The sequence below is a fragment of the Crocodylus porosus genome, unplaced genomic scaffold (assembly GCF_001723895.1).
Source record: "Crocodylus porosus isolate Cpor-Errol unplaced genomic scaffold, CroPor_comp1, whole genome shotgun sequence".
Lineage (NCBI taxonomy): Eukaryota > Metazoa > Chordata > Crocodylia > Crocodylidae > Crocodylus > Crocodylus porosus.
The window spans coordinates 28117045-28134719 of NW_017728914.1; the positions used below are offsets into that span (position 1 = coordinate 28117045).

At 41.8% G+C, this 17675-nt stretch overlaps 1 protein-coding gene across 1 annotated transcript; it reads right to left on the bottom strand.

Annotated features, from left to right (window-relative positions):
* Nucleotides 1-2397: 2397 nt before the first annotated feature.
* VDAC1 (voltage dependent anion channel 1) lies at nucleotides 2398-17466 on the bottom strand. The gene is made up of 8 exons (XM_019535067.1): nucleotides 17364-17466; nucleotides 16355-16404; nucleotides 13672-13824; nucleotides 13524-13576; nucleotides 7473-7700; nucleotides 4513-4663; nucleotides 3907-3964; nucleotides 2398-3354 (listed from the first exon to the last, which is right to left on the bottom strand). Exons 1-8 carry the CDS (start codon nucleotides 17428-17430, stop codon nucleotides 3263-3265), a joined length of 852 nt encoding a protein of 283 aa, XP_019390612.1. The 5' UTR covers nucleotides 17431-17466; the 3' UTR covers nucleotides 2398-3262.
* Nucleotides 17467-17675: the final 209 nt, after the last annotated feature.

Here is a 17675-nt window from a genome sequence, read left to right on the forward strand (position 1 = left end):
TTCATCCCCAGCAGGCAGCTGATTTGCCCAAATCTTTGCCCCTCGCCTGGCTCCTGCCTGGTTGTGGGCGCCTAGCAGAGCACCAGAGGAGAAAGGAAGCCCTACAGGCAAAGCAACCGTCCCGTTGGCAGGATCCGGTGGAAAAAACGTCCGATCAGGTGAAAATCTCACCCCCTCCTGGCACAAAGACTTTTCAAAACAGAGCATTTTGTGTCACTTCTATCTGCACTGCCTGCTGCGTGGTTTCAGAGTGGGAGGGGGGGAACAATGACCACCTCCCCGGTCAGCGATCGGACACTGGGAGACCCACCTCCCCTTGGCAGTTGGCAGGAGAGACCCGCCCCTCGTTGCCACCAGTCGCCCATGGCGGGGAAAGGGACCAGAGGGAGTTTGGTCAGAGGGGGTTGTAGCCCCTACTGGAACGTGGTTCACCCACCCCGTCTTCCGGCCCTGGCTGGGGAGCCCTTAGAACGAGCTCCCTCTGCTTTCCCCACCTCCCTTCTGAAAACGTTGCAGCATAGCAGGAAGCCAGGGCCATTGCTCAGGGAAACCAGCTGCAGGCTGGCAGTCTGCAGCTCGATCCCCTTCTCCCTTGGAGCCAACAGCAAACTTGTTTCTTCCAAGGGATCGTTGCAACTCAGAACGCTTCCTGCAAAGCGTTCTCAGTAACAGCGGGGAGCTGCGCTTCTGTCCGCGCCCGGGGTTTCCTCTTGTTCTGTCCCGGCCAATCAGAGAGGCAGTGGCAGCAGGGACAGACATACCTGAGCTAGTTTCAGTTTAGCTACTTGGTTAACAGCAACTACGACACTGCAAGCCAGACAGGAGCACAGGATGGTCACCCTTGTACCAAGGTCTCCAGGGCACAAGTCTCGCCTATGGTGACACGACTTGGTTGCTGTACAGCTACTCCTCGCTTAACGTTGTAGTTATGTTCTTGAAAAATGCCACTTTAAGCAAAACGATGTTAAGCAAATCCAAATAGTCACAGTAGTTACCTACTAGTAGGCGGCAGCCAAGCAACGGGATAACCGAACATTGCATGACTTTAAACGAGCATGTTCTCTAATAGATCAACGACGTAATATTGAAACATTAACCAGGACAATGTTAAGTGAGGAGTACCTGTATTAAGCTCAACGGTGGGTATGCATGGCTCGTGCCTCCCAAAACGCGTGGCTCGTGCTTCCCTGTGTCTCACATTCCATTGTATGGCTCATACCACCATACGGAAGAAACAATATTATGTCCTTTGCCATCTACCGTGAATAATTTGTTATTTTGGAACCATGAGAAAGTCACAAGTTGGGAGAATACTGTCGTTTCCTTTCCAACCAAGAAGGATCCTTTCCCAGAAATGTAGGGTGGCATCTGAGGCTACTGAAACTGACAAATTATTTAGTTTTGAAGGCATGGCTCTTCCACTCCCTCAAGCCTGTTGCACTCTTTTTTGAAATTCTGCCTCAGGCCATATCACAACAGACTCCTGGTATGGGAGGATATGTTCATAAGGCAATCTCTTACTTACATCAAGCACCCTGTACCAACTACAAGGCTTGTTTACATAGGAAACAATTATACTTATTTGTGTCAATGTTAGGAGGATTCTGTTGTTTCTCTGGAAAAACTTACTCCTGCTGCTAGGTTTTAATGGTAAAGTTTTTCCTTTCCTTATTTCTTTTAGTTGAAAATGCAGAGGTGTCACAGCACCTTACAAAACAGATAGTGCTCTGGAGACCAGCACAAATACTATTCGTACAAGTTTTTTCACAAAGGTTCAAGACGACATCCCCTTAGCATGCAAGGACCACAAATAAAGGAAGCCTAAGTGTATTTGGTGAAGCTACAGTTTATCAGATTGTAGTTGGGGTTTTGGTTGTAGCTGTGTTGGTCCAAGGACATAGGCAGGAAAGGGGTTTTTTTGAGTAGGTGTGCTATCTCTTATTAGACCAACTAAGTAGTTGGAAAAAAACTTGCTAAGAACTTTTTTCCAGCTTCTCAGTTGGTCTAATAAAAGATATCACATCTACTCAAAGAACCTTGTCAGACTGTAGTTGACACTCATTCTCACAGTTACAGGTTTTGATTGTTGTCAATCAACAGGATAAGCTGATATTTGAGTTTGAGAGTCGTACGATTGTGCTATATTTGCGAAGAACCACAAGAAAAAAATTAAGTGAATTCTTAAAAATTCCTGTCTTAAGTAAAAGACTGAACTACAGGAATCTGTTAAATGAGTTGTTCTAGTTGACAAATCTCCTACGCAATTTATTTGTCATTTTAAACAGAAATAAGTTAGGGTAAAAAATAACAGCAGTAGAAGGCGGCGATGCCTGTTTGTTTTTATACAAACCAAGGAATTGTTATGAAATGATTTCCACAATTAACATAAAGACCATGTAAAAGGTGATGTTTCAATATTTTATTGAAGTGGGTTTGGTTTTTTCATTTTGAGTAGTGTCAAGTACAGCACTTTGGGGTCTAGTTCCACACAAAATGGAAGACTCTAAAAATGTATCCATTAAATTGCTAAAAAAAAGTGGTAATAAAACAAAAGTCCATTTCAAATGTAAAGTGATGCCACTATGTGCTTGCAGTTACAAAGACTCTTCCCTGCTTATGGCTCTGTCTTACAAGCTTTTCCATATTTAGTGCAAGGGAAAGGAATCACAACACAGGACAAGTATTATTGGCTGAGTTGCATCAAACCTTCTCCGTACTGAAATTATACATGGTAGACATTCTCAAGTACTCTGAAGACAACTGTAAGTGCAAGATAACTAAATAAAACTGAAACCATATCTGAATTATTGATCTAAAGATATCCCTTTTTCAGACAAGTTTGCATACACTGTCCTGGATTGAAATTGAACATTTAGTCTCAGAAAACTGCTTCCTGAATTAACATTTCACTGTCATGATCTGCAGTTTTCAAAGTCCTAGTTTCTATATCACACTAGTCTGCCTTTACTTATCTAGACATTAAGAGTAAATCAGTACCTTCAAATCCCTTGTAATGTGTACTTGGCAGCTGTGATGGGCAACAGCGTTCCAAAAAAGCCTGGAATCAGGATCTTTAAAAAATGTTTTTTTCTCCACTTCTGAAAGAACACCACTTTAAAGCTTAGCTGTCTTTAACCAGGTTTAGCATGACTGATACATAGCAATACTTGCATCCCAGACATAAAACATTGAAAGGTACACTAAATTCTGAAGGTAGCTATGCTGTAAGGTGTTTTCAAATTAGTGATTGTGCAATTCTTTCTTATGCTTCAAATTCCAATCCTAGACCAAGTTTGTGACCACCTGCATTAACATTCTTCCCATCCAACAAAGCAGACAACGTGAGCTTGATTCCTAGGGAGAGAAGAGACCAAAACAGAGAGGGAAAGTAAATATGAAAACAAGTAGCACCGCTAAATTCTCCTGTCGTTACGTATGATGACTGGTCACGTACTCTACTGATTTCAGTGGGCCTACTTTTGGAGTAAAGTATAAAGTGAATGAGAATGGCAAAATAATCAAGACTTGGAGCTTATGGATGAAAAAGCACTAAATGTAAAACTATAAGAATTCATGTTCATCAGTTTAGTCTGACAGTAACTTCATTGTACTATACTAAATCCATGATCAGCATTATTACATTCTTGTTCCTGGGCCAGGGGAGTTTAGGTATGTCATGCTTTGAATCGAAAGAGACTTACAACAAAAGAGCTCCCAATTAATACAAATGCACTTGCTAATTGGGTTTTTATACATACAACTGCTTGTTTGACATACAGTTTATCTCTGATAATTATATTCCTGACCATATGCCTAAAGCATTTGGAAAAATAAGTCCCTAAGATAGTCAGTCCTCATGCTGACAAGTAGAACAACATTTATTTCTCCTGCATCTGGCAGACTTACCTGGCTTCAAAGTCTGAGTGTATCCTAAACCAATAAGACTGGAGTTGTTCACTTTAGCCTACAGAAGAAAGAAAGTACACCACTCAGTATTCTTGTACGTTTCTTCCATGTCTTTGATACTTAAAATATGAACAGTCTTTTACCTTTCCATGTTTATAACTTATTACAGTATATGGACCAAATTCTGCCACTACTTGTATCAGTAAAATCCTACTGAATATTTCCTATATAGACTGATGTTTTATCAACCAACTTTGAAAGTACTGTAATGAAACGAAAATACAAGAGAATCGTATCTTCTGCTTCATGTAACTGTTCTCCTATATGGCAGCTCAATGACACAACAACACTGCATTGCTTTTAACCAGACAGTCAGCAGTTTTCTCAGAATGCATTTTTGAGGCTGAGGAAAAGCAAAATTACAGAGAATGAATTAAATTCGCCCATGGTTTACATCAAGGTATTTGACCCAGTGACTCCAAAACAAGTTATAAATCAAGTTTGAAACTTTCTGTAATGCAGAGTGCAGATAAGTAATGCCTATAGTTAAATATCCATTAAAGAACTAATTTTCAGTTGTTATCACTGCACATGTATGACACTCACGGAGAAAGATGCATCTGGGTCAATCTGATATTTGGCTGCTATTCCAAAGCGAGTGTTGCTATTTCCAGCTGTCCAAGCAAGATTGACAGCAGTTTCCAATTTATCATTCACCTTCTGGTAAATGGAGCCTCCAAATTCTGTTCCATCATTTCTGTAACAAGCACAATAATGAAATGTTAAATTGCACAATGAAACGTTAAGGTTCTTCAACACAATCCATAAAGTTTTCACTTACAGCTGGTTTCATAACTCTGTAACAGCCACATAGAATTGAAACAATGGACTAGATTAATTATGAGAATTCATGCGTTACAGTTTTGTTTCAATAAACCATCCATAAAGCTAATCAGAAATTGGTTCACAGTTACGAGAATTTCCATTTTCTCCTCCTCAGTGGCTGGAATCCACAGAGCAAACACGGTCCACATGTGATACATTTTATCCATCTAAGCAATCCAAACCCTGTCCCCCTTGCAACATTTTCCAATGCAATCCAAGGTTTATTATTATAGAAAAGTTAGATGGAAAACAATACTGATACCTATTGACAAGTTCAAGTAATAGCAGCAACTTTTAATAGTCAAATATATTGTTCTGGACAAGAACAGAAGTACTTTCTGTAGAACCGAAGCTCAGTAACACCCATGTAATTGCTAGTCATGAAAAGCAAGGAATCAAAAAGTACTGAGAGCTGCTGAGACAAACAAATTATGTGCAAGGACCTCCTGAATTCGAGGCGGCTGCCTGCGGTTTTTGCAGGCAGAATGCGAGACCGGGCAGCCATTTGGAAGGTGAAGTGCAGAAGGTCCTCCCCATACCTCTGATTGGCTGAGGGACCCTGGTAGCCCCACCCCTCCCTGCTGACTGGCTATGAGGACTTCCTGTCACACTGCCCCCACCCTTATGGCTGATTGGCTGTCCATCATGCAGCCCCGCCCCCACCATTGATTGGAGACGGGCAAGGCCATGACAGGCAGCCCCTGCAGTCAGTCAGTGGCAAGGGGCAAGGGTAACAGCCATCTTGCCAGCAACCCTTTGAGTAGAAAGACCCCCTTCTGGGAAGCCAGCATTTTAATAAGTTTTCTCTCTTTTTCATGGATTTTGCCGGCATTGCTGGATTTCATAAAATTGGCAAAATCACAATTTCAGGAGGTCCCTAATTATGTGCAACCCTCCCGCACAGCTGTGTTTCTCCTGAAACACCAGGGGTTGAGCTGTGCTCACAGAAGCTAAAAAGTCATAGTTAGAGAACTTCTGCCTGGCCCTGCCTCAGACCAAGGTACCAGATTGCATGTTATTTAATATCATGACTCTTTATGTAATAATGATTAGCTCTTATATACTTGTCACCAGGTCAGTATCATTATCACCACTTTACAGATGGAGAAACTGAGGCAGAATGTGATGAAGTAACTTGTCCCAGGTCACTCAGCAAACTGTGACAGAATGGAGGTTTCCCAAGTCCCCAGCTGGCTGATCTAGCCACTAGGCAACTTTGTCTCTGAAAATGCTGAACCATCCAAGCATAATGTGCATGGGAATGATGGGAATTCCAGTTATAAGCTCAATCTTTCCTGCATCTTCTGGAGGATGTCAGGCCCTTAGTGCTAGTTAGATGCCAATTTTTTTTTTTTTAACTGAGACGTTAAAATGAAATAGAAAGACACCTGATAGAGTGCCATCATATTACTGCTACAGAAGGCTGAGCCCATCAGAGCTGGTCGCATCAAAATTGGCCTAATACCTAAAGCTGAGAATATTAAACACACTGCTAAAGCCAAATACATAATATTAATAATTCTTGAGGAGTATTGTCTAAGATAGAGGTTTGTGGGGATCCAAGAGGGAGCAGAGGGGGCTGAGATCTTTTAATACTTTTTAGCAATTCTTTCTTACTGTTACTTTCATTGGAAAAAAATTATAACATTTTATAGCAACAGGCTGCACCACAGTGTTTTGAACTGGTGGAGGGTACTGCGGGGAAAACCTTTGAGAGCACTTAATGGAACATCTAATAACTTTTGATGGCGTGGAAGGACCAGGCGTATTGTTTGGACAAGAGTTCTCTGTTCACACTTTTTCAATTTGGCAGTGCTTCAAAGGTACCCTCTGGCTTGTGAAGATTCAGTTGTTCTTTATAGGCTTGCTAAATCAGATCTCTGCAAAATGCAGGAAACAGAACAAAACTGCCTTTGAAGAGGCAACTGAGAGAGCAGAAAATCTGTTCAAGTCCCAAATGGAAACAGTTTGCAATAGCCCTGCTAACACATCCACTATCCCAATACAAAAGGGCGAAAAAAGAGAAACCACTTAAATTGAGAAAACTTCTCCAAAAAGGCAGAAGTATTACTTTTTATTAGAAAATAACTGAAGATGTTCATGACACTTAGTCCTCCCTTTTCATGCTATTTTCATGCACAAATGACAAGTGTTTGTGTTACGAATTCTGATTTTGACATGTCTCAAGATTAGGTCCACAATCTCATCAAACTTTCATTCTCTCCCTCTTGAGTTTTATTTGATCGTTTCTGTTCTTGCTTACTGTCCGACAACTTTTTTATCTGGTGCCAAATCATTGCCCACTATTCTATTTCAGGTTGCATTACTCCAGAGCTTGCTTTTATTTTCTCTTGCATGGATCTTGCATGATTTTTATTGCTATTACAATCAAAATCTAATAACATTGAATGTTGGGCTCTCTCTCTTACTCGGGATCAGTTTGACTCCCAGAAGTGGGCAAGTGATAATGGTTCCCTCCATCTCTTGCTCCCTCAGTCGCAGCTGCCAAGCAAAACCTAGGCACATCAAAGATTCAGGCTTCTCCATTTCTGTTGGTTCCCAGTAAGGGAACAGTTAGTGCTAAATTGATTATCTCCCTCTTACTGACTTTGCCAACCTTTCCCCTTCATTACGAATTTAAAGAGCCACATACATTTGGCTGTCTACTTACTGATACTTACACATTAGTGTGAAGCTGGAATTCATCAGTCTTGTAGCCAACAGCAAAGTTGCTCTGAGTTACTCTGGACTTAGTCGTCTCAAAATTCATTTGGTAACCTGCCAGCCAGCCTTCATAGCCAACCACCACAGCTCCACGTATTGAAGGGCCAGCAATATCAAAATCCATATCGCAGCCCAGATTGATGTGTTCTCGTTTGTATCCTGTCTTAATTTTAGCACTTTTTTTCCTAAAGAAAAATCCCACAACATTATTTTATGATAAAACAACCACTCATAAGTAGCAACTGCTTTAATCCATTGTTAATTCAACCCAAAATAGCAGCGCTGAAGACAAACTACACATACCTGGAGATCCCCGGGATATGTCACCTCCTTACAACTGTCTCACATTTTAGATGTGCAAAAACCTAATTCATTTGCAGTTAATTATAGCAACATGGAGCAATAAAATTGAAAGTGAGCATTCAGAATGCTGAGGCTTGTGTGCACCATCCTGCATTTCAAATGACAGTACATGAAAGGCAAAGCCTTTGAAACTTCTATTTGCAAACTCATTATGTATTGGGCCAGATTTGCAAATGGGGTAAATTAGCACAGTTTCACTCATCAGCTTGAGTCTTGTCTCTCTATATGCTAAATAGATGGAAACTCTGTGAACAAAATTCACTGTTAAGCATAGGGGAACAGACAACTTTACTATATTATTTCATTAACTAAAGCCAAAATTCAGACAGGCATGAGAATATCTGCCTACCTTTACACAGACTGCAGTCAAAATTGTTCACACACTTAAAACCAAATAGATACTTCAGCATCTTTCTGTAGTAACTGTAATTCAAGGCAGGAAGTGTTACCCTTTCCCTCCCTCTCTTCTCCCAGAAATCTGATTTCATTCTTTGGTCTTTATAATAAAATAAAAGTCTTTGTCTGTCTGTCTGTGCATCTGTCTGTAACGTCTGACCAACTGTGCATACGCCACTGAGAGGGCGGGCGATGACTGGCTGCGTGGCCTGGACTCTGCGGGCCCAAGTTTGCACTGCTGCCAGGGAAGTTTGGCGGTGGAGAACACACCTAGCCATCCGCAGCGAGGCTTCCCCCCCACCTCCCTGCCTGAGGGCGAAGAGGGGGATAACAGTGGTGGTGCCCCATGCCGCCTGGCCCAGACACCCCCCAGGCAGGCAGGGGGAGGCAGTAGGCAGGGAGGGAGAGGAGCAGGGAGGGAGGCAGATGCAGGCCAGGTGGACCCGAAGTGGTGGGGGGAAGCGGGGGAACGGGAGTCGGACCCAAAGTGGTGGCGGGGGGGGGGGAGGGGGAGAGCAAGGCCAGACCAAAGTGGTAGGGGAGGAAGGGGGAATAGGGCTGGACCCAAAGCGGCATGGGGGAAGGGAGGGGTGGAGTGGAGTCGGACCTGAAGTGGTGGGGGGAGAGGGGGTGGAGTGCAGTTGGACCCAAAGCGGTGGGGGAAGGGAACAGCGGAGTTGGACCTGAAGCAGGGGTACCGCAGGGCTGCATGAGAAGCAGCAGGGGGCAGAGGAAGCAGTGGGGTGCAGGGCCAGACACGGGGCTCCATCCCTACCTCCCCCCCCCGTCATTCTTGATGGGCAGTTTCCTAGTAACAATGATTATAACGCTTTTTGACGGAGTTCCTACCTTCCATGGAGATTACTGTTTGAACAAGTTATATACGTTTGGCAGTTCCTTTACAGTGATCTTCTGAGTTGATTCAAAATACAAAAAGTATTTTTTCATCCCAACTGATTTATACATTCTTTCATCAAGTTTTTCTTTGACCATACCTTGACCTTCAGTAATTTTCCCTTAAAATTACGGACAAACTACACATTAGTTTGTTTCTTAAAATTAGAAACATCTGAGAAACCAGGAAACAAAGCTTGCTTGGGCAAGTGACTGTTGGTTGCCTAACAAGTTTACACAACCCTTGTATTTAGCATAATAACTTTCCTTTCTTGCCATCTAATGAGAACAGACATTCTCTGTCATACATCCGATCTTTGTCTCCATGACTATTCTTTGTGTCTGTCTATTCTCTATGACTGAAATTATCACTGCAATCACCACCCAACATCCTAGTCTCCATCTTCTTCAGCTTCTATTAGCAGCAATGATTTCCACATAGCAATGAGAGTGCACCTCCTATTGATTAACCTGTGCTAACAGCCCTTGTTAGCTGACTCTTAATTCTTTTTCCTTGATTGTGCAGATTAAAACACTCCTTGCCTTAACGTTAAAGTGACCAACCGTAAGGGAGAAAAATCTGAGACATTTCTGCATGCTCCACAGACCTCTGGAACTGCAAGTAACATACATTAATTCTGGTTCTGGTTATCATAGCTGCTCTATGCTACACTGCAGATGACCTAATTACTCTGAATCAGAAGCCATATAGCTTCAGACCAACCTTGCATCAGCAGAACACTTACAGTGCATATCTAGGACCAAATTCATGGACCAGTCCCATTCAGAATTATTTCAGGAAATCCAGGTTGGTTGGTCACTTTACTGAACATCCTCCAGTCTTATAGTAATTTATTTTATTATCCAGTTATACTGAGCTATTATAAATATTTCTACTTGCACGTTGCCATTCAACATATGCAAGTGAAAAAGTATTGCTGTTCCATTAGATTTACCACAGCAGAGGTCAGTAGAGTACTGCAATCAGGCAGCATAGCAGCATTATACAAGTCGAAAGATTTCTTTAGCTTTCCATGAATTGGGATAGCTCTTTCTGAACCAATCTTTGGAAACAAATGGTCTATCATCCTACTTTCACAGCAACTGTTAATCCTGCATCTGACTGCTGCTTTGGAGAACCTACACACCATAGGTCATCACTCCGCAGCTCCATCTGTACAAAACAGCCACATTTTTCAACAGATTAAATAAAAATTTGAAGAAACCCAAGGAATTTGGACCATGTGCATCTGCCTATAAATCTACACTGTCAGTGCCAATCCCCACCATAGCCTAATTTAGGCACCAAATGCAGCTCAAGAAACGTACTGTTTCCATTCAGAAAGCCTCTCCTTCATCACTCCTCAGTACAGTCACTATTACTTTTTTCTTTCATTGCATCCAAGAGAAATTATGCTGTGTCATTCTCCCACACTAGAGAGGTTACTGCAGAGAGGCTTGTACAAAGAGCGGGGCTCATATCACGATCTTAAAATAGGCCCTGGCTCATTGTGATCTTCCACGGTAAGTACTGTAGTGCCACAGTGAGCTGCCTTGAAAGCCAAACCTTCCCTATCTCCTGCAAATGTCATCTCAAGCACTCTTGTGTCAGCTGTCCGCAGAGGGAGAAGTGTGCTCTCCAGCAGCGAGGTCCTACCTTGATAACGGCTTTAAAGACTAGATCAGGACCTAGCAGACAAAAGCCAAACACCAGATGCAGAGCTTTAACCTCCTTGCATCTTTTTCCAATAGAGTGGCTGGATGATGTGCTGGGTAGAGCCTTCAAGTGAATTTGGAAGCAGATACAGAGCAATAAGCAATAATGAGATGCAATAATCTAATCTTGAAGTGAGAAGAGCACTCCTTTACATTTTACTACTCCTATTTGTTTTTTAATTTTTGGGGAAGAGTCAGACCTGGAAGGAACTAAGAGATGACAATTCCAATTTGGCACAGAACACCAGTGGTAGTTGGCCAGTCCTAGTCAAGTACTACTTACATAACCCCAATTAACTAGAGGATGTCACCACATACTGTATCATAAAGGTTTGTAGGGTTATTAGTTTGTCCACAGCTTCCAAGATGAGGACTTTGCAATTCATTTAAAGAACTGGCTCTAACTAGCCACTCACTGGGTGCATCTACACATGAAATTAATGTGAAACAACAAACCCTGACATAGTTTATACTGGAGTTTATTGCTCCCAGGCACAGCATCTTCATGTGCACCCAGGACCGCAACACGTTGGGCTGGGATGAAGAGCCCTGGCTGGCAGGGGTCCAGGGGTTCAGCCTGCCAGCCCAGAGTTATTCCCCCTGGCTCAACGTGCTGCAGAGGGGTTGGCTGAACCAGCTCCTGCACTGTAGCACCCTCATGCCCCAGCCAGCCAAGTCACTGTCTACACGTGCGCTGTGGTGACATTATTTACGCCACCACAGGATAGTACTTGTATCTGGCAGTACTATCCTGCGGCAGACTAAATTAGTTTACTCCACCCTCATAGGGTCGCACATGTAGACTGCAACACTTTACTGTGGAATTAATTAGTCTTCCCCACAGTAAGCATCTTGTGTAGATGCACCCAACTGCCATATACAAAGTGTTATAAAGTCTAATACATATAGTTATGAAAAAAGCCACCAATTCAAACAACAAACACAAATGTTTTCCCTTAAAGCTACATATACATTTGCTGCTTTTGTCACTTGCTCCTTGTTCTGCGTTCTATAGTCTTGTCCAAATTATATTTTTCTCATACATCCTTGGGTTTGTCTACATCAAGAGAGCAGGTTCTCATTAACTTAAGAGAACATAACTTCATTATATTCAAACTGTCCTTTTTGAAGATCTATTTTTCTCCTCCTTGGAAATTACAATTTATTTCATCCACAAATTTGAAGAAAATGACATCAGTACATTTCTTTTGCCCTTTTTTTTACTCATTTCCCAAAGACGCTCCAAATACATGGATCTTACTGCAATTTTAAAGCAAAATTCTAATTCAACTGAAAAAAGTTTGCAGACCTGTTAACTCATCTGTATCAGTCTTTCATACCAAGTTTTCTATCCTTTTACTTTCTGGAACATTTTCTAAACTTTACATGACCCCACCATATTCACTACTAAAACCACCTTTTCACCACCAGCACAAAAGGAGGAAGTTAAAGATGTAGAGTGGGAATATCAAGTGCACTCAGGGTTCTCCAGGTCCCATTCCCATTAAGTCAATGATAAAACATCTAATAATATCAGTGGGAATGGACAGAGGCCAACACTAAACATTTCCAAAAATCCTTTCTTGGATTAATAGACTCATCAAGGACAAAAGAGAAAGGAAAAGAGACATACCAAACTCATGCCTGGTATGTCCCCAGTGATTTTAGTGGAGTCATGTCTGGGTAGAATCTGGCCTAGTTTATTCCAATTTTATGGCCTCCCACAGGGAAATCTCCATGTCAATTATGAGGCTGACACTATAATGCCTGAGGAACTCTTGAGATAAACCTCAAACTATAATTTGCAATTTGCTTTTAATCATACAATAATTTACTTTAAAAAACCAGAGATTATTTCACTAAAAGACTGAAGCCAAATAAAGTATCTGGTCTTCAGAAAGAAAACAATTCAAAATGAAAAACACTGGGCCTGTAATTTGGGATGAAACATTCATGCTGACTATAACCTTGGTTACCTGCAGTGTTGTGAGCTAATGGAAACTAATATACATGATACCTTGAATCATCAGCAATGTCTGGCCGAGAAAAATCATCTGGAGAAAAATCAACAACAAACTAGCTTTACAACTGCCTAGTCCTCTTTGGCCCGCATGAAATAACAGTATCCAGCACACTGACAGAAATCACATTCATCCCTAACCAAGTCACACTACAGCCTGCAAGAATATATGCTGTAAATTCACTGTGGAAAAAGACCCCAATTACTGAACTGACCTATTCCAGCAGTCAGCCAACTGGCTGGCAGTACTAATTAATCTGTGCCTTACTGCTGATCTGTTTGGGTCCTTTTTGTTCCGGTGCTGTCGAAGCAGACATTTTATATGACCTGACCAGGATTAAGATACAATGACCAAAACCAAAACTGTTTCACTCAATGCCAGCTGTGACTCTAATTTTCAAATGATTATAACTGAAAACTTGGCTTGATGTAAGTTATGGTTAGAAGGAATTTGTAATTGTAAGTCTTAATGAGATGGGACATAACTTGATTATACACAGACTAGTTCCGCTCTGTTCTTTTGTGTCAGGTTGGAAAGATTGAAAGAACTGTGATGCTCTAGGAAACTAAACTAAAAAGATATCTTTTTACCACCCAATCAAACTTACTCGCTTCTTACCCAGTGTTAGGAGAGAACGAGGAGTCAAAGGTCAACTTCAGTCCATGTGCAAGCTGAACAAAAAACAAATGTACCAGTTGCATTTATAATTGAAAAGGATGCTGCAATAAGAAAACTGGTATATTCTGTTTCTTTAGCCAAAAATTACCTGATCTTCAACTGTTATCTCTGTGCCTAGTGTATTATCAGTGTTCCACTTTTCTGTGAATGTCAAGCCATATTCAATCCATTTGTATTTTGTTTCCAAACTACCAGTAACTTTGCTTGTCTCTGAGTTTGCTGAACCTGAGCTTGTAAATTCCTAAAGAAAAGGAAAATAAAGATATATAACATATAATGCAGATAAATACAGGAAAATAAAGATATATAGCATATAATGTACTTTGGGGGCAGCATTCAATATCACAGCCTCTTTGAAAAGCTTTTTAGATGCTTGATTGTTATTAATATCAGCACACCCATACAGATTCCAATGCAGTCAAAACAAAGATGACTTTCCATTTAAAGAAAGTGCTTATGATAGGGGCATAAATAATTTCATTGCCAATGTAACACAAGATACTAGTTTGATAATTGTTACTTTGCAAGATCAATAATGTGAAACAAACTTGCTTCCATCTCAAGTCTACAAATAAGTCCTTCAACTTGGCATTTCAATCCTTTCCTATCCTAATCTATCTGCAGTTATGTTCATATGGCAACCCGTGTTCATGAGAAAAATGCATCAATTTTCCATGAAGCTTTTCTGGGAGATCACAGTTTCAGAAGTTCTGCTGTAGGGACAAAGCTCTCCATGTGTGCACGTAGGCACCAACTTATTTTTGCCAGGGAGGAGGCTAAGATGAGGCATGGGGCTCCCAGGAGGCAGGACAGCAGGACAGGAAGCCCCAAGCCCACAGCGCAGTGCAGCCCAAGCCTGCATCCACCCCAACCCTGCACACAAATCTGGAGGACAGATGCCTGGCACTTCCAAGTTCACGTAGTGACAGGAAGCTGGCTCCTCCCCACCCTGGATGAGCTGCCCATGGTTCTGTGCCGCTTCCTGCCCTGGCCCTGGGCCCCATGCACCACCCTGGCTGGGCAGCGCCCCCAAGCCAAGTTCCTGCCCTACTCCATCCCTCACCATGGGGGCCTCAATCTGCCCTGCCCCTCACAGACTTACCAGCATGGAACTGGGGGAGCTGCTGTCCACCTCTGCCTAGGTCTGTATTCCTGGCCACATGCATGTATGCATGTACACCCATGCATGTGGCACCCCCTGTACCCCACTCTGCACAGCCCCTTGCAGCTGGAACTCTGCCAGCCTGCAATGGGAAACCCGGATCCCTGCACGATACTGGGAATCCAGGACAAATGTTGTCCCAGAGTCATGCAACCCAGGACTAGGACTTTATGTCCTCATTTTGAGACTGTCCTGGTCCTACCCAACTAGGGACAGGTGATCACCTTACCTTCTTCCCAAGGGGGGCCAGGGCCCTCAGGCCCCCATATACTCAGCATCTAAGGTGGCTGACAGTGCTTCCAAGAACTAATATTCATGCCACCAGAGAGCAAAGATTTGATCCTAGATACTTTCTTATAGTTAAACCAAAGCATATGCAGAGAAAAGCACGGGTAGATCTAGGAGCCCTTGCAAATCCAAGTTCATGATTTCTTCTGCTCGGCCCTTACAGTAAGCTGAGGGAGGGGTCATTCCCTCCTCCTAGTCCTCATTCCTCTAAAAAGCAGGGAAGAGTCAATGCCAAAGAAGCTACTGCACAGATTGCAGGACTATGGAAGACATGAGTTGATGGAGAGGGGATAGGGCTCTTCCTATCTCAAAAAGAGGACATTTACACAAAATATATTTGGGGGGGGGCAAAATTTCATCAAAAAATGTCCTTGAAATTGCAACTAATTCTGTGGAGCTAGAAGATCATGGGATATAGAAGATCATGGGATATGAGAGACAGAGAAAGGAATGAAATCCATGAGATGCTGAAGAGAAAAATATTATTCTGGATCTTAAACTTTTCTGAAGTCCATCCCACACACTCTGCAGAATACACCTCACAGTAGAGCTTCTGCAGAAATCTCTCACAGAGAGAGTGGTATAGATAAATGTTTTTCAACCATGGGTCACAACCCAGACTTGGGTTGCAAAAATATATGAAAGACTCGCAAACAAACTTTACAAATGGATTCTCCTTTAAAAGAGAAAAGCATGGAAAATGGTGGCTTTTTCCTTGCAGGCTGGCAGAGTTCCAGTCTGCAAGGGGCTGCTTGGGGCCCCCCCTGGCCCACACACTGGGAGGTAGAGGGTTGAGAGTGATGGGCACTGGGTTGGGACTGGCCATCAATGTTTACAAATGGGTCCTGGTACAAAAAGGTTGAGAACCACCAGTACAGATCAATGTTCTCTAGCAGGAAATTATTCCAACCTACAAATTTGCACCAAAACAGCACCCAGTAAAAGGGTGATGAAGCACCTAAAAATAACATAAAGTGGAAATGATGAGCCTGAAATATTAGCAAGGGAAATATTAGTAGGGCGAAAAAGAAAGTAATGCTGTAATTTTACCACCCTCTTAAAATGCAAAGTTCAGCTAGTATTTTGTATAAAACATGCAACATGCACACTGCAAACAAGCAAATGTACTGTACCATGCACACATCCTCATTACAGAAAGATAACTTTGCAAAATATAGTATAGCTACATCATAATATAATCCAGGGTGCGAAGGTATAGGATGCATATTTTCACTTTTAGAAAAGAGGCCATAATAAACATGGATATTAAGCACAACCACAAGGTTTGATAGTTATTAATGTTTTTGCTTTATGAACTCACCAGTCCATTTTCAGATTTTGTTTTCAAATCAAGTTTTATTAAGCCGAAACCTGAAAGATAATAAAAACAGGAATTTGTAATACTAATTTGAAAGAGTACCATACAGAAGCAGCACTTCCGGTTTATATTTTATAGCTCCCTGCTTGTCTCCTGTACACTACCCAAGGAAAAAAGTGTATGCCACAAAATATAATAGCTTCCCTTACTTGCTTTCTATAAGAGACATTATTTCGCTTAGATTCACATTGGGTAGTACCTTACTATAGTAGTTGTATTGACTTGAGTTGTGCCACTAGGACACGGTTTGATTGGAATATTTTTACTCATACTCCATAGTACCCCATTTGATAATTAACACTACTGAGTTCAGTAATACTATCCATGATATAAAGTACCATACTTTTCAACAGAACATACTGGACACCAGTGTCTTGCGACCTGGTGCACTGCCAATCTCCAATCACAAGAGAACAATAAGATCCCCATCTGCCTTCACAAGCCTACAGGAACAGCAGTCTAAATCTCAGGCTGTAATCTCAAATTCCTTCAGTATCATAATGAGGAACACCAGGTAAAACAACTCAACCATGCAGCACCACCTGAACCTACATAACTTTATCTGCAGAAAAAAAAATGTTTCCTCACCACAGAAAGCACTCACAGTAGCCATCACACAATGGCAAGCCAGATTAATCAGGCTGTCAACAACTAAAAACAAATATGCGGATCAAGACTGAGTAGAAATTTTAGGTGAAAACATTCAGCTGCATGTTTCTGTTTTCAGCTAGTTCCTAGGCTCTGCAACACGTCCACAGGTCTGTCAGCTCCTGGGACTGCTGGTTTTCCGTTAGAAATCAGCAGAAAACAGAGCAGGAGAAACTAAGCAGTGTTTTCAAATGGAACCTACTGGAATTTCCACTAGTGACAGGAAGTAGTTGGATCCTAGCTGGACAGTTTCAGGAGCTGGGCATTTAATAAAGGACTATGAATCCGTTTTGTCATTATTTACCGTATCCCTTGGTAAAAACATCTCTGGCAGATTTTCCTAGATCAACGTAAGTAGGTGGAATAGCCATTTTCTGCAAAAAACAAACACAGAAATTAGAATGTTCAGTCCTGTTTTTCTTGCTGATAACTAAAGCAAAACTCCTACAACATTAATGTCCTTTTCTACCCATCAGGTAAGACCTGGCTACAGCAGTACTGGTATTTTTTGCATTGGCCAAAAGGGTGCCAATGGCTCAATTTGCCATGTTGTATGTAGCAGCTTACAAAGCAAATGCAAATAAATAAATACAGAAAACAAACAAAAAGAAACTTC

What these genes read in the sequence shown, in the direction of transcription:
- VDAC1 (XM_019535067.1), bottom strand. Translation starts at nt 17,430, where the DNA reads ATGGCTATTCCACCTACTTACGTTGATCTAGGAAAATCTGCCAGAGAT. An exon ending in AGATAACAGTTGAAGATCAG is followed by an intron (nt 13,577 to 13,671) that starts GTAATTTTTGGC and finishes TTTTTTGTTCAG; the next exon opens with CTTGCACATGGACTGAAGTT. An exon ending in ACCCAGATGCATCTTTCTCC is followed by an intron (nt 3,965 to 4,512) that starts GTGAGTGTCATA and finishes TTTCTTCTGTAG; the next exon opens with GCTAAAGTGAACAACTCCAG.